The 12775-nt window shown below is 45.0% G+C and overlaps 1 protein-coding gene across 1 annotated transcript; it reads right to left on the bottom strand.

The window, feature by feature from the left end:
* Positions 1 to 1222: 1222 nt before the first annotated feature.
* Positions 1223 to 10609, bottom strand: LOC126595490 (uncharacterized). Its single transcript, XM_050261766.1, has 3 exons — positions 10380 to 10609; positions 3268 to 3364; positions 1223 to 3116 (listed from the first exon to the last, which is right to left on the bottom strand). Exons 1-3 carry the CDS (start codon positions 10607 to 10609, stop codon positions 2121 to 2123), a joined length of 1323 nt encoding a protein of 440 aa, XP_050117723.1. The 3' UTR covers positions 1223 to 2120.
* Between the last annotated feature and the right edge of the window lie 2166 nt (positions 10610 to 12775).

Consider the following 12775-nt stretch of genomic DNA (forward strand, 5'->3'; position numbering starts at 1 on the left):
TGATAGGTGCTGACGAGGCTGAAAAAGACTAGCGCCTCTTCGATATCTGAGATCGGCCCGTGGTTTCTGAGCAGCCCATCTTTTGAGAAAGCTGACGTCTCTTCGATCTCTGAGCTTGCCTCTTCGATTTCTGAACTCACCTCTTCGATTTCTGAAAGTGCTGATTTTAAAAAAAAGAGGCACGCATCACATTCCAAAGCACACTTGAATTTTCCGCCTGTAGAAGCTCCCTACTTGCACTTCTAAGAACTTGATTTGTCCGACCTCTTCTTTTTCTTCACACCTTCGAAAATGTCTTGCCCTTTTGACCGTCGTCTTAACTTGAATGTCGGGGAAGATAATGATATATCTTCTTCAAACAACATTTGGCAGCCGTCCTTCGTATCTCCCAATGGTCCTCTTACAGTTGGGGATTCTATGATGATGAACGATACAACCGCTTCGATGGTGGCCAGAAATCTTCTCACTCCTAGAGACACTAGGATACTTTCCAGGCGGTCCGACGAGCTGGCTGTTCAGGACTCTCTGGCCTACAGCGTCCGATGTGCAGGTTCAGTTTCAAACATGGGCCAACGCCTTCTTGCTCGATCTCGTCAGGTTGAGTCGTTGATGGCTGAGGTGGCCAGTCTTCGGCAAGAGGTCAGGATGCTTAGGCACGAGAATAAAGAGTTGCACATGCTCGCAACTAATTACTCAACAAGCATGAAGAGGAAGCTTGACCAACTGCAGGAGTCCGAAGTTCGGATTCAGAGTGATCATCAGAGGTTTGTGACGTTACTCCAGCAGCAACTTCTGCCTTCGTCCTCTGGCGGTTTACCAAGTGTTGAAGCTCCGGATAATCAATCTCTGGTGCTTCGTCTTTCTGGAGCTCCGCCGAGTGATGAGGCGCCACCTGATCATCCTTGAAGATCCCTTCCTGTAAATTTGATTTGACTTTTTTTTTTTTTTTTTTTTTTTTTTGGAGATATCAATGGACATGCTTTATTTTATTCAATATGTTGTGCTAAAACATATATCTGACTAAGATGTGTTACTTCTTTTTTTATTTTATTTTATTTTATTTAGATGGTACTTGATGTGCACTATTCTTTTACTCCCTATTTTTTAGAATGAAATTCGTCGTCTTCCCCCTGCTTTCTTCATTTCAATTATTCTATCTCCACCACCTATTTCCTTTTTCATACTTGCGAATAGTAACGTACACCATGACCTGCCTTTCTTGTTATTTTCTTTTTTTATCATTTCCTTTTGGATGGTGCCTGTCAATCACTTCTTTTCTTTGCTTTCGGTGGCTGGTCACCATTTGAAAACCTTTTTTTTTTTTTTTTTTTTTTTTTTCTTATATATGGTGCTTTGTAGGGATGGAACTCGACGGACGGTGAGCTGCAGTCGAGGCTTCATGACCGGCTAGTCGTTTGACGGCGGTTTATTGAAGTTCTTCGATGTTGTTTGTCACGGACGGAGAGAAGGCCTTTGGGTGTGAGTTGACAAACTTTGGTTTTGTCAATCTCATTCACAGGCAGCAGCCATGGCGGAGGTGCAGAAGCAGCTGGAGCTTGAGGTAGAATGCAAGGCATTGAGCTTCACTACCGGCTAGTCGTTTGACGGCGGTTTATTGAAGTTCTTTGTTGTTGTATGGGCTAACAGTCAAGACCTTGTCTGATTCCAAGATTATTGCTTTCATCCAGTTAATTTTGCTCCCCTTTACTGGTTTGTCATACCCGTCAATGAAATCAAACGAGCTCTTGAATTCATTGGGCAGATTGAGAAGTGCAAAGTCAGCGAAAGCAAATCTGCCTTGGTAAGCAATGTTGTGAATGCAAACGGCTACTTTGGCGGTCTTGTATATGCCTTTAGGCTTGTATATGGCTTTCAGGTAGCATGGAAGCAGGGCGGTGTGCCAATCGTTGGCAATGAAAACAACTTCTTCCCCATATGGTCCAGAAAAATATTTGCTGCTGTTAAGGTTCAGAACTCTTGGTGCTACTAGAGCTGCCTGGTATAGAAGGCTAAAACTACGTTGATTGTCCTTGAAATCAACTCCAGCGACCGGACCATAAATTTTGGATGCAGTTTTCCCCTATACCCTCTCGAGAAACAATGGGTGATCCACGAAAACACTATAAACTCCTCGTTTGTAGCAGTGAAAAAAAAAATTGAACTGTTTCGGTTTTATCTCCCACTTTAAGCTCAACTGTGACTTCTGTACCCCATGCATCCTTGTACTGATCATAACGCGGAGAAATCGTCATCACTCGATGCCCATTTGCAGCCATAGTCGGTGGGAGGCCTCCAAGAACATCACCAAGTCCACCAGTTTTACTCCATGGACCAACCTCAGTTCCCAGAAACACTAAATTCATCCCACTTCCACAAACAATGACTCTTGAAGTCTTCCTAGTGCTGTTGACGGTTTTGCCCCCCAAATGCGTATCTCCTGAAGTAGATAGCACTTCAAACACACCATCACCAACCTCAAGTACTGAAACATCGAAAGTACCACCTCCAAGGTCAAATACCAAGATAGTTTCATTGTTCTTTCTGTCAAAATCGTATGCTAAAGAAGCAGCAATAGGTTCATTTATAATCCTAAGAACTTCCAAACCAACAATACGGCCGGCATCTTTTGTAGCAGTTCTTTGAGAGTCATTAAAGTAAGCAGGCACAGTGATCACTGCTTTACCAACTTTATCATTCAAAAACTTTGAAGCATCATCCACAAGCTTCCTCAACACCTGAGCTGAAATTTCTTCAGCGGCGAACTGCTTGCCGATAGCAGGGCAGTCGATCTTGACATTCCCATTCGCATCCCTTACGACCTTGTACGAGACCTGCTTCGACTCCTCGTCCACCTCAGACATCCTCCTCCCAATGAACCTCTTCACGGAGAAAAAGGTGTTCTCAGGGTTCACAACGGCCTGTCGTTTGGCAATCTGGCCCACAAGCCTATCCCCGTTCTTCGTATACACCACCACGGACGGAGTAGTTCTCTGGCCCTCGGCGTTGGTGACGATGGTGGAGCTGTAGATGATGTCCTTTATGATCCCGTCTATCCATGCCGTGGCGACAGAGGAAGTCGATTGGAGGGCGGCGAAATTGAAGAAGCGTGGTGGAATCTAGGGTTAGGACTCACGGAGTGCAGTGGAGGTGACGATAGCATCCTCAGCAACAGTGATGGAGGTGACCTCCACCTTAGCATAACGTGGGCTGCTGGAGGTAGGGTTGGGTTGGGAAAAATGGGGAAAATTGGAACTGGAAAATGGGTACTTTGAGGGTGTTGGGTTCGAAGGAGGGGAAGGTAGGGACGGAGATGGTGGTTGAATTGTCGGCGGCGAAGAAGATTCCTGCGGCAGAAATGGCCGATCTGGGCGAAGAAGAAGATGACGACGTGGGTTGATTCCAATTGGGAAAGTGGGTTTTGGTCTGAATGTTGAAAACAGGGGTGAAGTGGGTAATGAGGGAGAAGATGAGAGCAGTCTCCGCTACATGGTTCTGATTGTTGCGGTGGTGAGTGTGAGGCCGAATTTGGGTGGAGAGCTCGGAAATTTCGAGGAGCTTGGGCCTGGATGGAAACGCGTGGAGCTTGGGCCTGGGTGGCCTCCTTTTGAGGGCTGATGGATATATATATATATATATATGTATGTATATGTATATAAAAGAAATCTTTTTTTTTTATTATTATTTATATATACATATATTTTTTTTTTTAAATACATAAATTTTTTTTTTTTTAGATACATAGTAATCACATATGTATTTTTTTTTCTTGTAATGAAATTGACTTTCATTAATAAAACATTTTTTTTTTTAAATTTTATTTTGATGTGACTGAACTCGAAATTTAATGTTCGAGCTGCCTACGTACCCCTCCAAGGAAAAGATCAAGTCAAAACGTAGTTCAGATGCATTTTTTTTTTTCTGATGATTTTGCCGTACACAGTTTATGCTCTTGCGGGCCAGGAGCTTTGGCTGTCGCCTTTTAGGGGTAGTAGCGCTTCAAGAATCTTCCATTGATAGGGCCAATCTTCAAGCCGTCTTCTGCCAATATTAAGTAGGCGCCGTTGGTGTAAACCTCTTGTATTATGTATGGTCCATCCCACTTTGATGTGAACTTGCTTTTCGTCTTGTGAGTTGTGATGATAGGCCTACGCAATGCGAGGACGAGATCTCCAGTTTGGAAAGACCTTGGGCGGACCTTCTTGTTGAATGCCTTGGATAGCCGTGCTTGGTAGCATTCTAAGTGTTGTTGAGCTTCGAGCCTTCTTTCGTCGAGTGCTTCCAACTCTTGAAGGCGCAACTTTGCATTCTCCTTCTCAGTTAAGCCTTCTTGTATAGCCATTCTCAGTGAGGGGATTTGACTTTCGAGCGGTAGAACAGCTTCCACGCCATATACAAGAGAATAAGGAGTAGCTTGGGTAGGAGTCCTATGTGTCGTCCGATATGCCCAAAGTGCTTCGCTTATTCTTTCATGCCAGTCTCTCTTTGTTCGGCCGATCACTTTCTTTAAGAGATTGCACAATGTTTTGTTGAATGCTTCTGCAAGACCATTGGCCGGGGCATGATACATGAAAGACTTATGCTGCTTGAACTTGTATTTCTCACATAGCTCATCCATGAGTCGGTTGGAGAATTGCTTTCCGTTGTCAGTGATGATGTAGCGAGGCACCCCATATCGGTGGATGATGTGCTCCTTGATGAAACGGACGACAGTTTCCTTCTTTACTTCCCTTAGAGGTATGGCTTCAGCCCACTTGGAGAAGTAATCTGTTGCAGCTAGGATGTAAGCTTCTCCTGCAGATGATTTTGGAGTAATTGGTCATACGACGTCCAATCCCCATGCATCGAATGGCCATGAAGCAGCTGTAGGGTGTAATGGCTCAGGTGGTTGGTGTATGAAGTTTGCGTGGAATTGGCAGGCTTGGCACCTTTTGGCATATTCCAAGCAGTCCTTCACCATGCTTGGCCAGTAGTACCCCATTCTTTTGAGCTGGAAATGTAGCTTTGGTCCAGATTGATGCGCCCAGCATATGCCTGAGTGTGCTTCTTCCATGGCTTGATTAACTTCTTCCTCACCTAGGCATCTCAGAAGTACTCCTTCGAAAGAGCGTCAGTAGAGTGTTTCTTTGTAATAGAGGAAGCGAGGTGCTCGTCGACGTATTTCGGAGCGGTGTTTATGATCGTCTGGAAGTTTTCCATGCTCTAAGTAATCGATCAGCAGTTGTCTCCACTCTTCAACATCGACTGGAAGTACTGAGATGACATTTGTATCATCTAGTAGCATTTCAGTGACGAGGGGGATCACCCATCTTTGGCAGACTGGCACGTCTGCAGCTTCATCTTCTCCTAATGTCATGCTTGAGGCTAGGTTGGCAAAAGCGTCTGCCATTTGATTTTCTTTTCTTGGCACATGCTCTAGTGTCACAGTCTCAAACTCTTGTAGCAGTTGAGTTGCCAGCCGAAAGTATGGGATGAGATCATCTTTCTTCACCTCATATTCAGTTAAGAGTTGATTGATTATGAGCTTGGAGTCGCCAAATATCTCAAGGGCTGTGATTCCCATATTGATCGCCATTTGGAGTCCGATGATCAGTGCTTGGTACTCAGCGACATTGTTGGAGCATAATTCGCTTAGTTGAAAGGAATAAGGTAATATATGCCTTTGTGGCGACATGAATACTACTCCTGCCCCCGCTCCGTCTGCTCGTGCAGATCCGTCGAAGAACATCGTCCATGTTGGGAAGATGTCGATGTAGAACACTTCCTCGTCAGGCAAGTCGTTTGAGATTTTCCAATCAACTGGGATTGGGTGATCGGCAAGAAAGTCTGCCAGCGCTTGTCCCTTTACGGCTTTAGCTGGGACGTAGATGATCTCATATTGGTTAAGAAGCAACGCCCATTTAGCGAGTCGCCCTGTCAAGACGGGTTTGGACATGACGTATTTGACCGGGTCAGCTTTTGCAACCAAGTGGATGGTGTATGCATGCATGTAATGCCTGAGTTTCTGGATGGCGAACACCAAGGCAAGACACATCTTTTCTATTGGGGAGTAGTTCAACTCGGCGCAGGTAAGGGTTCGGCTGAGGTAGTAAAGCGCTCATTCTTTCTGGGATTCATTCTCTTGCGCCAATAGTGCTCCAACTGAACTTTCCTGAGCGGCGATGTATAATATGAGTGGTTTCCCGGGCACAGGTGCCCCCAAGACAGGTGGATTTGACAAATACTTTTTTATGCTTTCAAAAGCATTGTGGCATGCTTCGTCCCATACAAACGGAACATCCTTCTTCATGAGTCGGCTGAACGGTTGACAACGCCCTGCAAGGTTAGAGATGAAGCGTCTGATAAAGGCAAGCCGTCCTTGTAGACTTTTCAGCTCATGCAGGTTTCTTGGCTCAGGCATGCTTTGAATGGCCTTGATTTTTGATTGGTCCACTTCAATACCACGGTGCTTGACAATGAAGCCGAGGAACTTTCCGGAGGTGACGCCAAACGCACATTTTAATGGGTTCATCTTGAGGTTGTATTTTCGCAGCCTTTCGAACACTACTCGTAAATCCTTCAAGTGATCTGATCTTTTCTTTGTTTTGACCACCACATCGTCCACATAACATTCTACGTTCTTGTGTAGCATGTCATTGAAGATTTTCTGCATTGCTCGTTGATATGTAGCTCCAGCGTTCTTTAGACCAAAGGGCATCACCTTGTAACAGTAGATACCTTTTGGAGTGCAGAATGCTGTTAGTTCCTCGTCTTCGAGAGCCATACGAATTTGATTGTATCCAGAAGAGCCGTCCATGAATGACAGTGCCTCGTGGCCAGTGGTTGCGTCCACCATGATTTCGATGATTGGCAAGGGGAAGTCGTCCTTCGGACAAGCGTCGTTGAGGTCCCGGAAGTCTACGCAAACACGTATTTGTCCAGATTTCTTAAGGACGATGACGATGTTGGAGATCCACTTGGGGTATTGCACCTCTTGAATGAATCCTGCTTCGATTAGCTTGTCAATCTCTGCCTCGATTTGTGGAATGAGCTCGGATCGATATCGCCTTTGAGTTTGCTTTATTAGTCGTGTTCCAGGCTTGAGTTTGCTTTATTGGTCTTGAACGATTCATCCTATCGAAGACTGGCGTTCGAGGGGTGGATTTAGGCTCCTCTTGATCTTGTTCAATGCTCACACTGATATGTTGAGTGCTAGCATTTTTCGCTTGGCTTGAAATCTTCACGGGTGCATTTGGTGTGAAGCCAAGTCCAGCTTTGTTGTTGTTAACTCCGTAACCATGCTTCTTCAACTTCTTTTGAGTCTCGGTGAGGTCACGTTTTTTATTGTTGACGGTGTTTGAAACCTTTTTTCCAGGATTCGAAGAAGAAGCGAAGTCGTACCCAGCTTTTGACATGAGTTTATAGGCGTTCGGATCAAAACCTTCTTCAGTCCTCTTGGTTGGGAGAAAACTTGGTTCTGCTCTCTTTGGTAGAGCTTTTACGAAGCCTTGTGGTAATCTTGCAACCTTAGCGTTGCTTAGCTGTGTCAGAGGTAGAACTGCATTCGTCTTGAGCAACTTTACATTATCCACGTACCGTTGTGCATCGGCTTTGCTTGCTTCAGTTTCGAATGGGGATTGACCATTCTTTCTTCTTGACATTGGGATATATCGGAAAACGGGTGTGTTTAGTACATTTGAGGGCGTCTTACTCCCTTTGGTTGTTGCAGGTTTAGCAAGCTCATCATCGTTCTTGCTTAAAGACGACATGGCTTCTTCTTCTTGCTTCTTGGGCATGGCTTGCCACTCCTGCTTTTTAGGTGTTGCTTTGCCCGTGGATTTGATCTCTTTTGGAAGAGCTTCGAGCACCATGTTTTCATCCATGTAGAACTTGGCGTCTGCAAAATGTGATTCGGCTTCGGTGAATGGTTTGGTGTCGCCATAGATCACCTTCACTCCTTCTCGGTAGAATTTCAAGCATTGGTGAAGGGTAGACGGTACTACTCCATTTGCATGGATCCAAGGCCTTCCTAAAAGCAAGCCGTAGGAAGTTCTTGCATCAATCAAGTGGAATATCGTGCTTGACTTGAGTTCACCAATAGTCATCTCCACTCGGATCATGCCCATCGCTTTTTGTCCTCCTTGATTAAAACCTTGGATTAATAGACGACTTAAGGACAGTTCATCCGCCTTGATGCCGATTGTAGTCATTGTTGACTTTGGCATGATGTTTATGGCTGATCCACCATCCACAAGCATGCGATTGACTTTGTGCTCCCTTACGTACCCAGAGACGAAGAGAGGACGGTTGTGAGGGTTGGATCCTAGCAGCAAGTCTTCGTCGGTGAAATGGATTGTGTCCTCGATGGCACAGCATGTGGCATATTCATGTGACCGAAGCTTGAAGCCTTCGTTCTTGCTTTCTTGCACCTCGTGGTCATTGAGACTTTCCAAGACCGCTGCTAATGCTATTCTTATCTTCTTTGGTAATCGCAGCGCTTCCTCAATGCTAAAGTGTGTTGGCAGACCTTCTTCGAGAGTGAGAGTTTTTTCTCCCTCAGTGGTGATATCTTTGCCTTTTGAAGGTTCTTCTATTTCTACTTCGACCATGTGGCATGCAGCGATAGTGCACCGTTGGAAGAAGTCATTCGGGAAGTACTCGTGCAATGAGATAGGAATGCATGGCTCTTGCTCCATAGGTTCCCCAGCATACATTGGCTTATCAACTTTTACGTTTCTTTTGGGCTTCCTACTGTTGCGGCGACGGTGCTTTCTCACTTGTTCCACATTTTATCTTATGGCTTGTGGTTTTGGTTTCCTTGTTTTTTTGTAGGTTACCAATGTCCATCCTTCTTCATCATCGGCATGTGCATCTTGTTCGTTTGCCCCCGGTGATGGTTGCGCAGAAGGTATCGTGTAACTTGAACATTGATAGGAATGGTCAAGTGCTACTTGGAGAGGCACGGGATCGAAAGATCCAAATGCAATTGTAGTAGTATGTGTCGCGGCCGTATCTTCGAGGTCGAGCTCGATTCGCCCTTGTTGTGCTAGCTTCATGATGAGCTATTTGAGGACGAAGCATTTACCCACAGGATGGCTCACGATTCGATGGTACTTGCAATATTTAGGATCGTTTATGCGATTCATTTCTTCAGGCCGCTTGCATTCGGGTAGCTCAATTACCTTCTTTTCTAGCAAGTCGTCTAACATTGCATCCATGTCTGAGTCAGGAAATGGGTATCCTTCTGCTCCAATTCCCTCAAGGTGCTTTTGTACCTTTCTTGGGTGCGAGGAGGCTCACTTTTCTTTATCTCCTTTGCTTTGGTTTTGGAGGAGATCTTGATAGGCGCGGAGGCGGTCTTGATGGGCGCAGTGCTGATGGTGAACGCTTTCTTGGAGGGTTTCTTCCCAGTCTTGTCTACATTTGGGGAGAACACCTTATCCTTCTTGAAGTCGGTGATCGGCTCTGTCTTCCTGTGATGGGCAATACTTAGCTCCATGTCATGGGCACGGGTGGCTAGCTCTTCAAATGTCCGTGGTTTGATGCCTTGAAGGATATAGTGTAACCCCCATTGCATGCCTTGGACGCACATCTCAATCGAAGAGATCTCCGAGAGCCTGTCCTTGCAATCGAGGCTCAGATTGCGCCATCGGTTGATGTAGTCCACAACTGGCTCATCCCTCCATTGCTTCGTGCTTGTCAGCTCTAGCATGCTCACGGTGCGACGGGTGCTGTAGAAGCGGTTGAGGAATTCCCTTTCCAACTGTTCCCAGCTGTTGATGGATTCGGGCTCCAGGTCTGTGTACCACTCAAAGGCGTTTCCTTTTAACGAGCGCACAAACTGCTTGGCAAGGTAATCTCCTTCCATCCCTGCATTGTTGCAGGTTTCGACGAAATGTGCGACATGTTGCTTCGGGTTTCCTTTTCCATCAAACTGCATGAACTTTGGTGGTTGATAACCCCTTGGCATCTTTAGGGCATCAATCTTCTTGGAGTAGGGCTTTGAGTAGAATGATGAGGTATGTGAGCTCCCTTCGTACTGCGTCTTGATGGTGCTGGCGATCATCTCTTGCAGTTGTTGGATAGAAAGAGATCCCATAAGTGCCTCTGCTTGGCCTGGCTCCGGCTTCACATCGATTTTCTCCACCGGAGGCTCTTCATCCTCGTCGTTTTCCTTCTTTACTGAACCATCCCCTTGCTCGATTTTCACGTCGGGCTTTACATCTAGTTGATTGACTAGTGCGGCGATTTGCTGGTCTTTTTCTTCCACAATCCGTGTTAGCCTTGCGATTGTTTCATTCATATGAGCCAGCTGCTCATCGATTGAAGTCGCTCCAGCAGTCATGACTTGCATGGCTGAGTTGCCGCTTGAGTCGGCATCGGAAAGCATGAAACCAGAGTACTTCCTTGGGCTTTCCTTCTTTGGCGCCTTTAGCGAAGCCAGGGTGATCAAAGGTTCATGCCTCAGGTGCTCTTGTTCCTTCGGCGGAGTTGATGCAGGGGTGGAAGATGCGGCAGAAAGAGCTCTTGCCTTGCTTCGAGTTATGATGCCCGACATAACACCGCCTACGGTGATAACGTTCTTGTTCCTTGCATTGGCTGCGAGAACAACTTGAGCCTTCTTTGATGCCATTTGTGCTTTTTGCTGATTCAAAGATAGAGATGAGAGGTAGAGATGGTCCCACTGGGCGTGCCAAATTTGTAAACACGGAAATTTCCTGCGATGAACGAGACAAGAAACACATGTACAAAATAATATTTGTATTGATGATTTAGGGGTTACAATCTCTTCTACAAATTTAGCCTTTGATTCTATCTTTGCAATGGATGGATTTGATGTTGTTGGTCCAAAGGGCCGTCGGGGCTTGATCTTGGGATGAACAGTTGTGCAAATTTGTTGACGTCGTGGATCCAAAGGGCCGTCGGGGCTTGATCTAGGGATGAACGAATGATGAACGATGGACACTTTCTTCAAGGGCCGTCGGGGCTTGATCTTGAATCAGTGGAAGTTCTTCAAGGGCCGTTGGGGCTTGATTTCGAATGAGGATTTGACGAAGAATGAAGAGAGCTTTCTTGATCCTTCGGGATTTGCTTGGGAGCTTTGGAGTTTCAAAGCTTCAAGGTTTTGGTGTGAGGTGAATTGGTTATGAATTGGTGTCCAAAATGAATGCCTTGGCCTCCTATTTATAGAAATCCAAAACTTGATTTTTTGGATTCAAATAATTAGATGAAATAAATCATTTCTGCCAGGTGTTGACACGTGTCCTGTTTGATGACTTTTCCAATTTATTTTGATTTTTCGTTTAGTCACATGCTATGTGTAAAATTTATGTGACACATAAACATTGAAATTTTAATTATTGATCAACATTTATTTTACCGAAATTTCGATGTCTACATATATATATATATATACATGTAAAAATGAAACGACCCACTTACAGATACTTGCGAAGTCACAACCGTTCGAACTAAGATAGCCGAAGTCTTCGATAGTCATCACACCTAAGCATAATATTGGGACCCATTAGTAAAACTCTACTAACACAATTAAATTTGGGAAAATGAAGTGTGGATTTGGAATCAAGGCGTCGAAATACGTTAAGGAGGGTCCTGACAAATTTTACAAAAAGTCAAGGGTTAACCCTAGAAGGTCAACCGAGCCGCCCCAGCAATCAACTACGTTAAAACTTTGGAAATACACTAAATGGATGTCAAAAACAGACTTGGGGCGTTGAAATTAGCCTAAGAGGTTTCCGAGAAAATTTAAAAAAAAAAAAATCAATACAAAGAATATTCCAAATCCATTTAAGAAATGGATTGGGCCAAATCTTGGGTTGATGGGTCATGGGTTCGGGCTGGTTCTAGGTTTGGACCCCTTTTATTTTTTTTTCAGGTCGGGTTAGGTCGACCTGGTCTTATTTTCGGTTTTCCATGAAAAAGAAAGCCGGAAGTTTAGAATCTCTGTTCATCCCCAAAACTCAGCCAAAACTAGCAACCCAATATATCAAATTGAAGCCCTATAAACAAAGAATCGAAATATACCATTGGGGTTCTCGTCAGTGGTCGCATTTGGTTGGAAAATGGCCTGCAAGGATTGAGTTTCTCGTCGGCAATTGGAGAATCCTTTTCCTCCGAGGTCTCTGCGTTCAAAAGCCATTAAACTTCTTAAAACTACTCCAAAGGTACAGCAAAACGCGATCTACTAGGTTTTAAAAGGATTATCGAACGTTGCCTTCACTGGTATTGATGAGATCTTCGTTGGAAAAACCACAACTACCTGCTGGAGCTTCTTGGCTCGACGGCAGTAGCTGGGTTCTTGAGGTGGCTGCCCAAACATGCTGTTGCACTCATGCGGTTTAAAAATGAGGAGGGATAGTGGTCTGGGTGGTTCATCGGAGTGGAGGTTGTGATGGCTTGGTGCTTTTGTGTAGGGAGGGCAGGGAGTGATTGAGAAAGAGAGAGTTCAGAGATAGAGAGTTATAGTGGTGGTATGGCAAAGCTCGCTGGAGAAGGTAGTGAGTGGTGATGGTGCTCAACTGCTATGTGTTGCACAGAAAGCACATAGAGAGAAAGCTTGAGGGAAAGAGAGAAGTGAGAGAGATGAGAGAAGTAGAGTGAGGGAGAAGAGAAAATGTGTTAAGTGGGTAAAGAAAAGTGAGGCTTGAGTGTAATGAGAGTGAGTGAGGCGTGGACGAGAGGGAGAGAGGAAGCAACGGGAGAGAGAGAGTAAGGGATGTGAGGTGATAGACCAAAAAGAAGGAAAATGATGAAGTAATGTGTCTGATGGAACAAGTAT

The sequence above is a fragment of the Malus sylvestris genome, chromosome 13, assembly GCF_916048215.2.
Source record: "Malus sylvestris chromosome 13, drMalSylv7.2, whole genome shotgun sequence".
Taxonomy (NCBI): domain Eukaryota; kingdom Viridiplantae; phylum Streptophyta; class Magnoliopsida; order Rosales; family Rosaceae; genus Malus; species Malus sylvestris.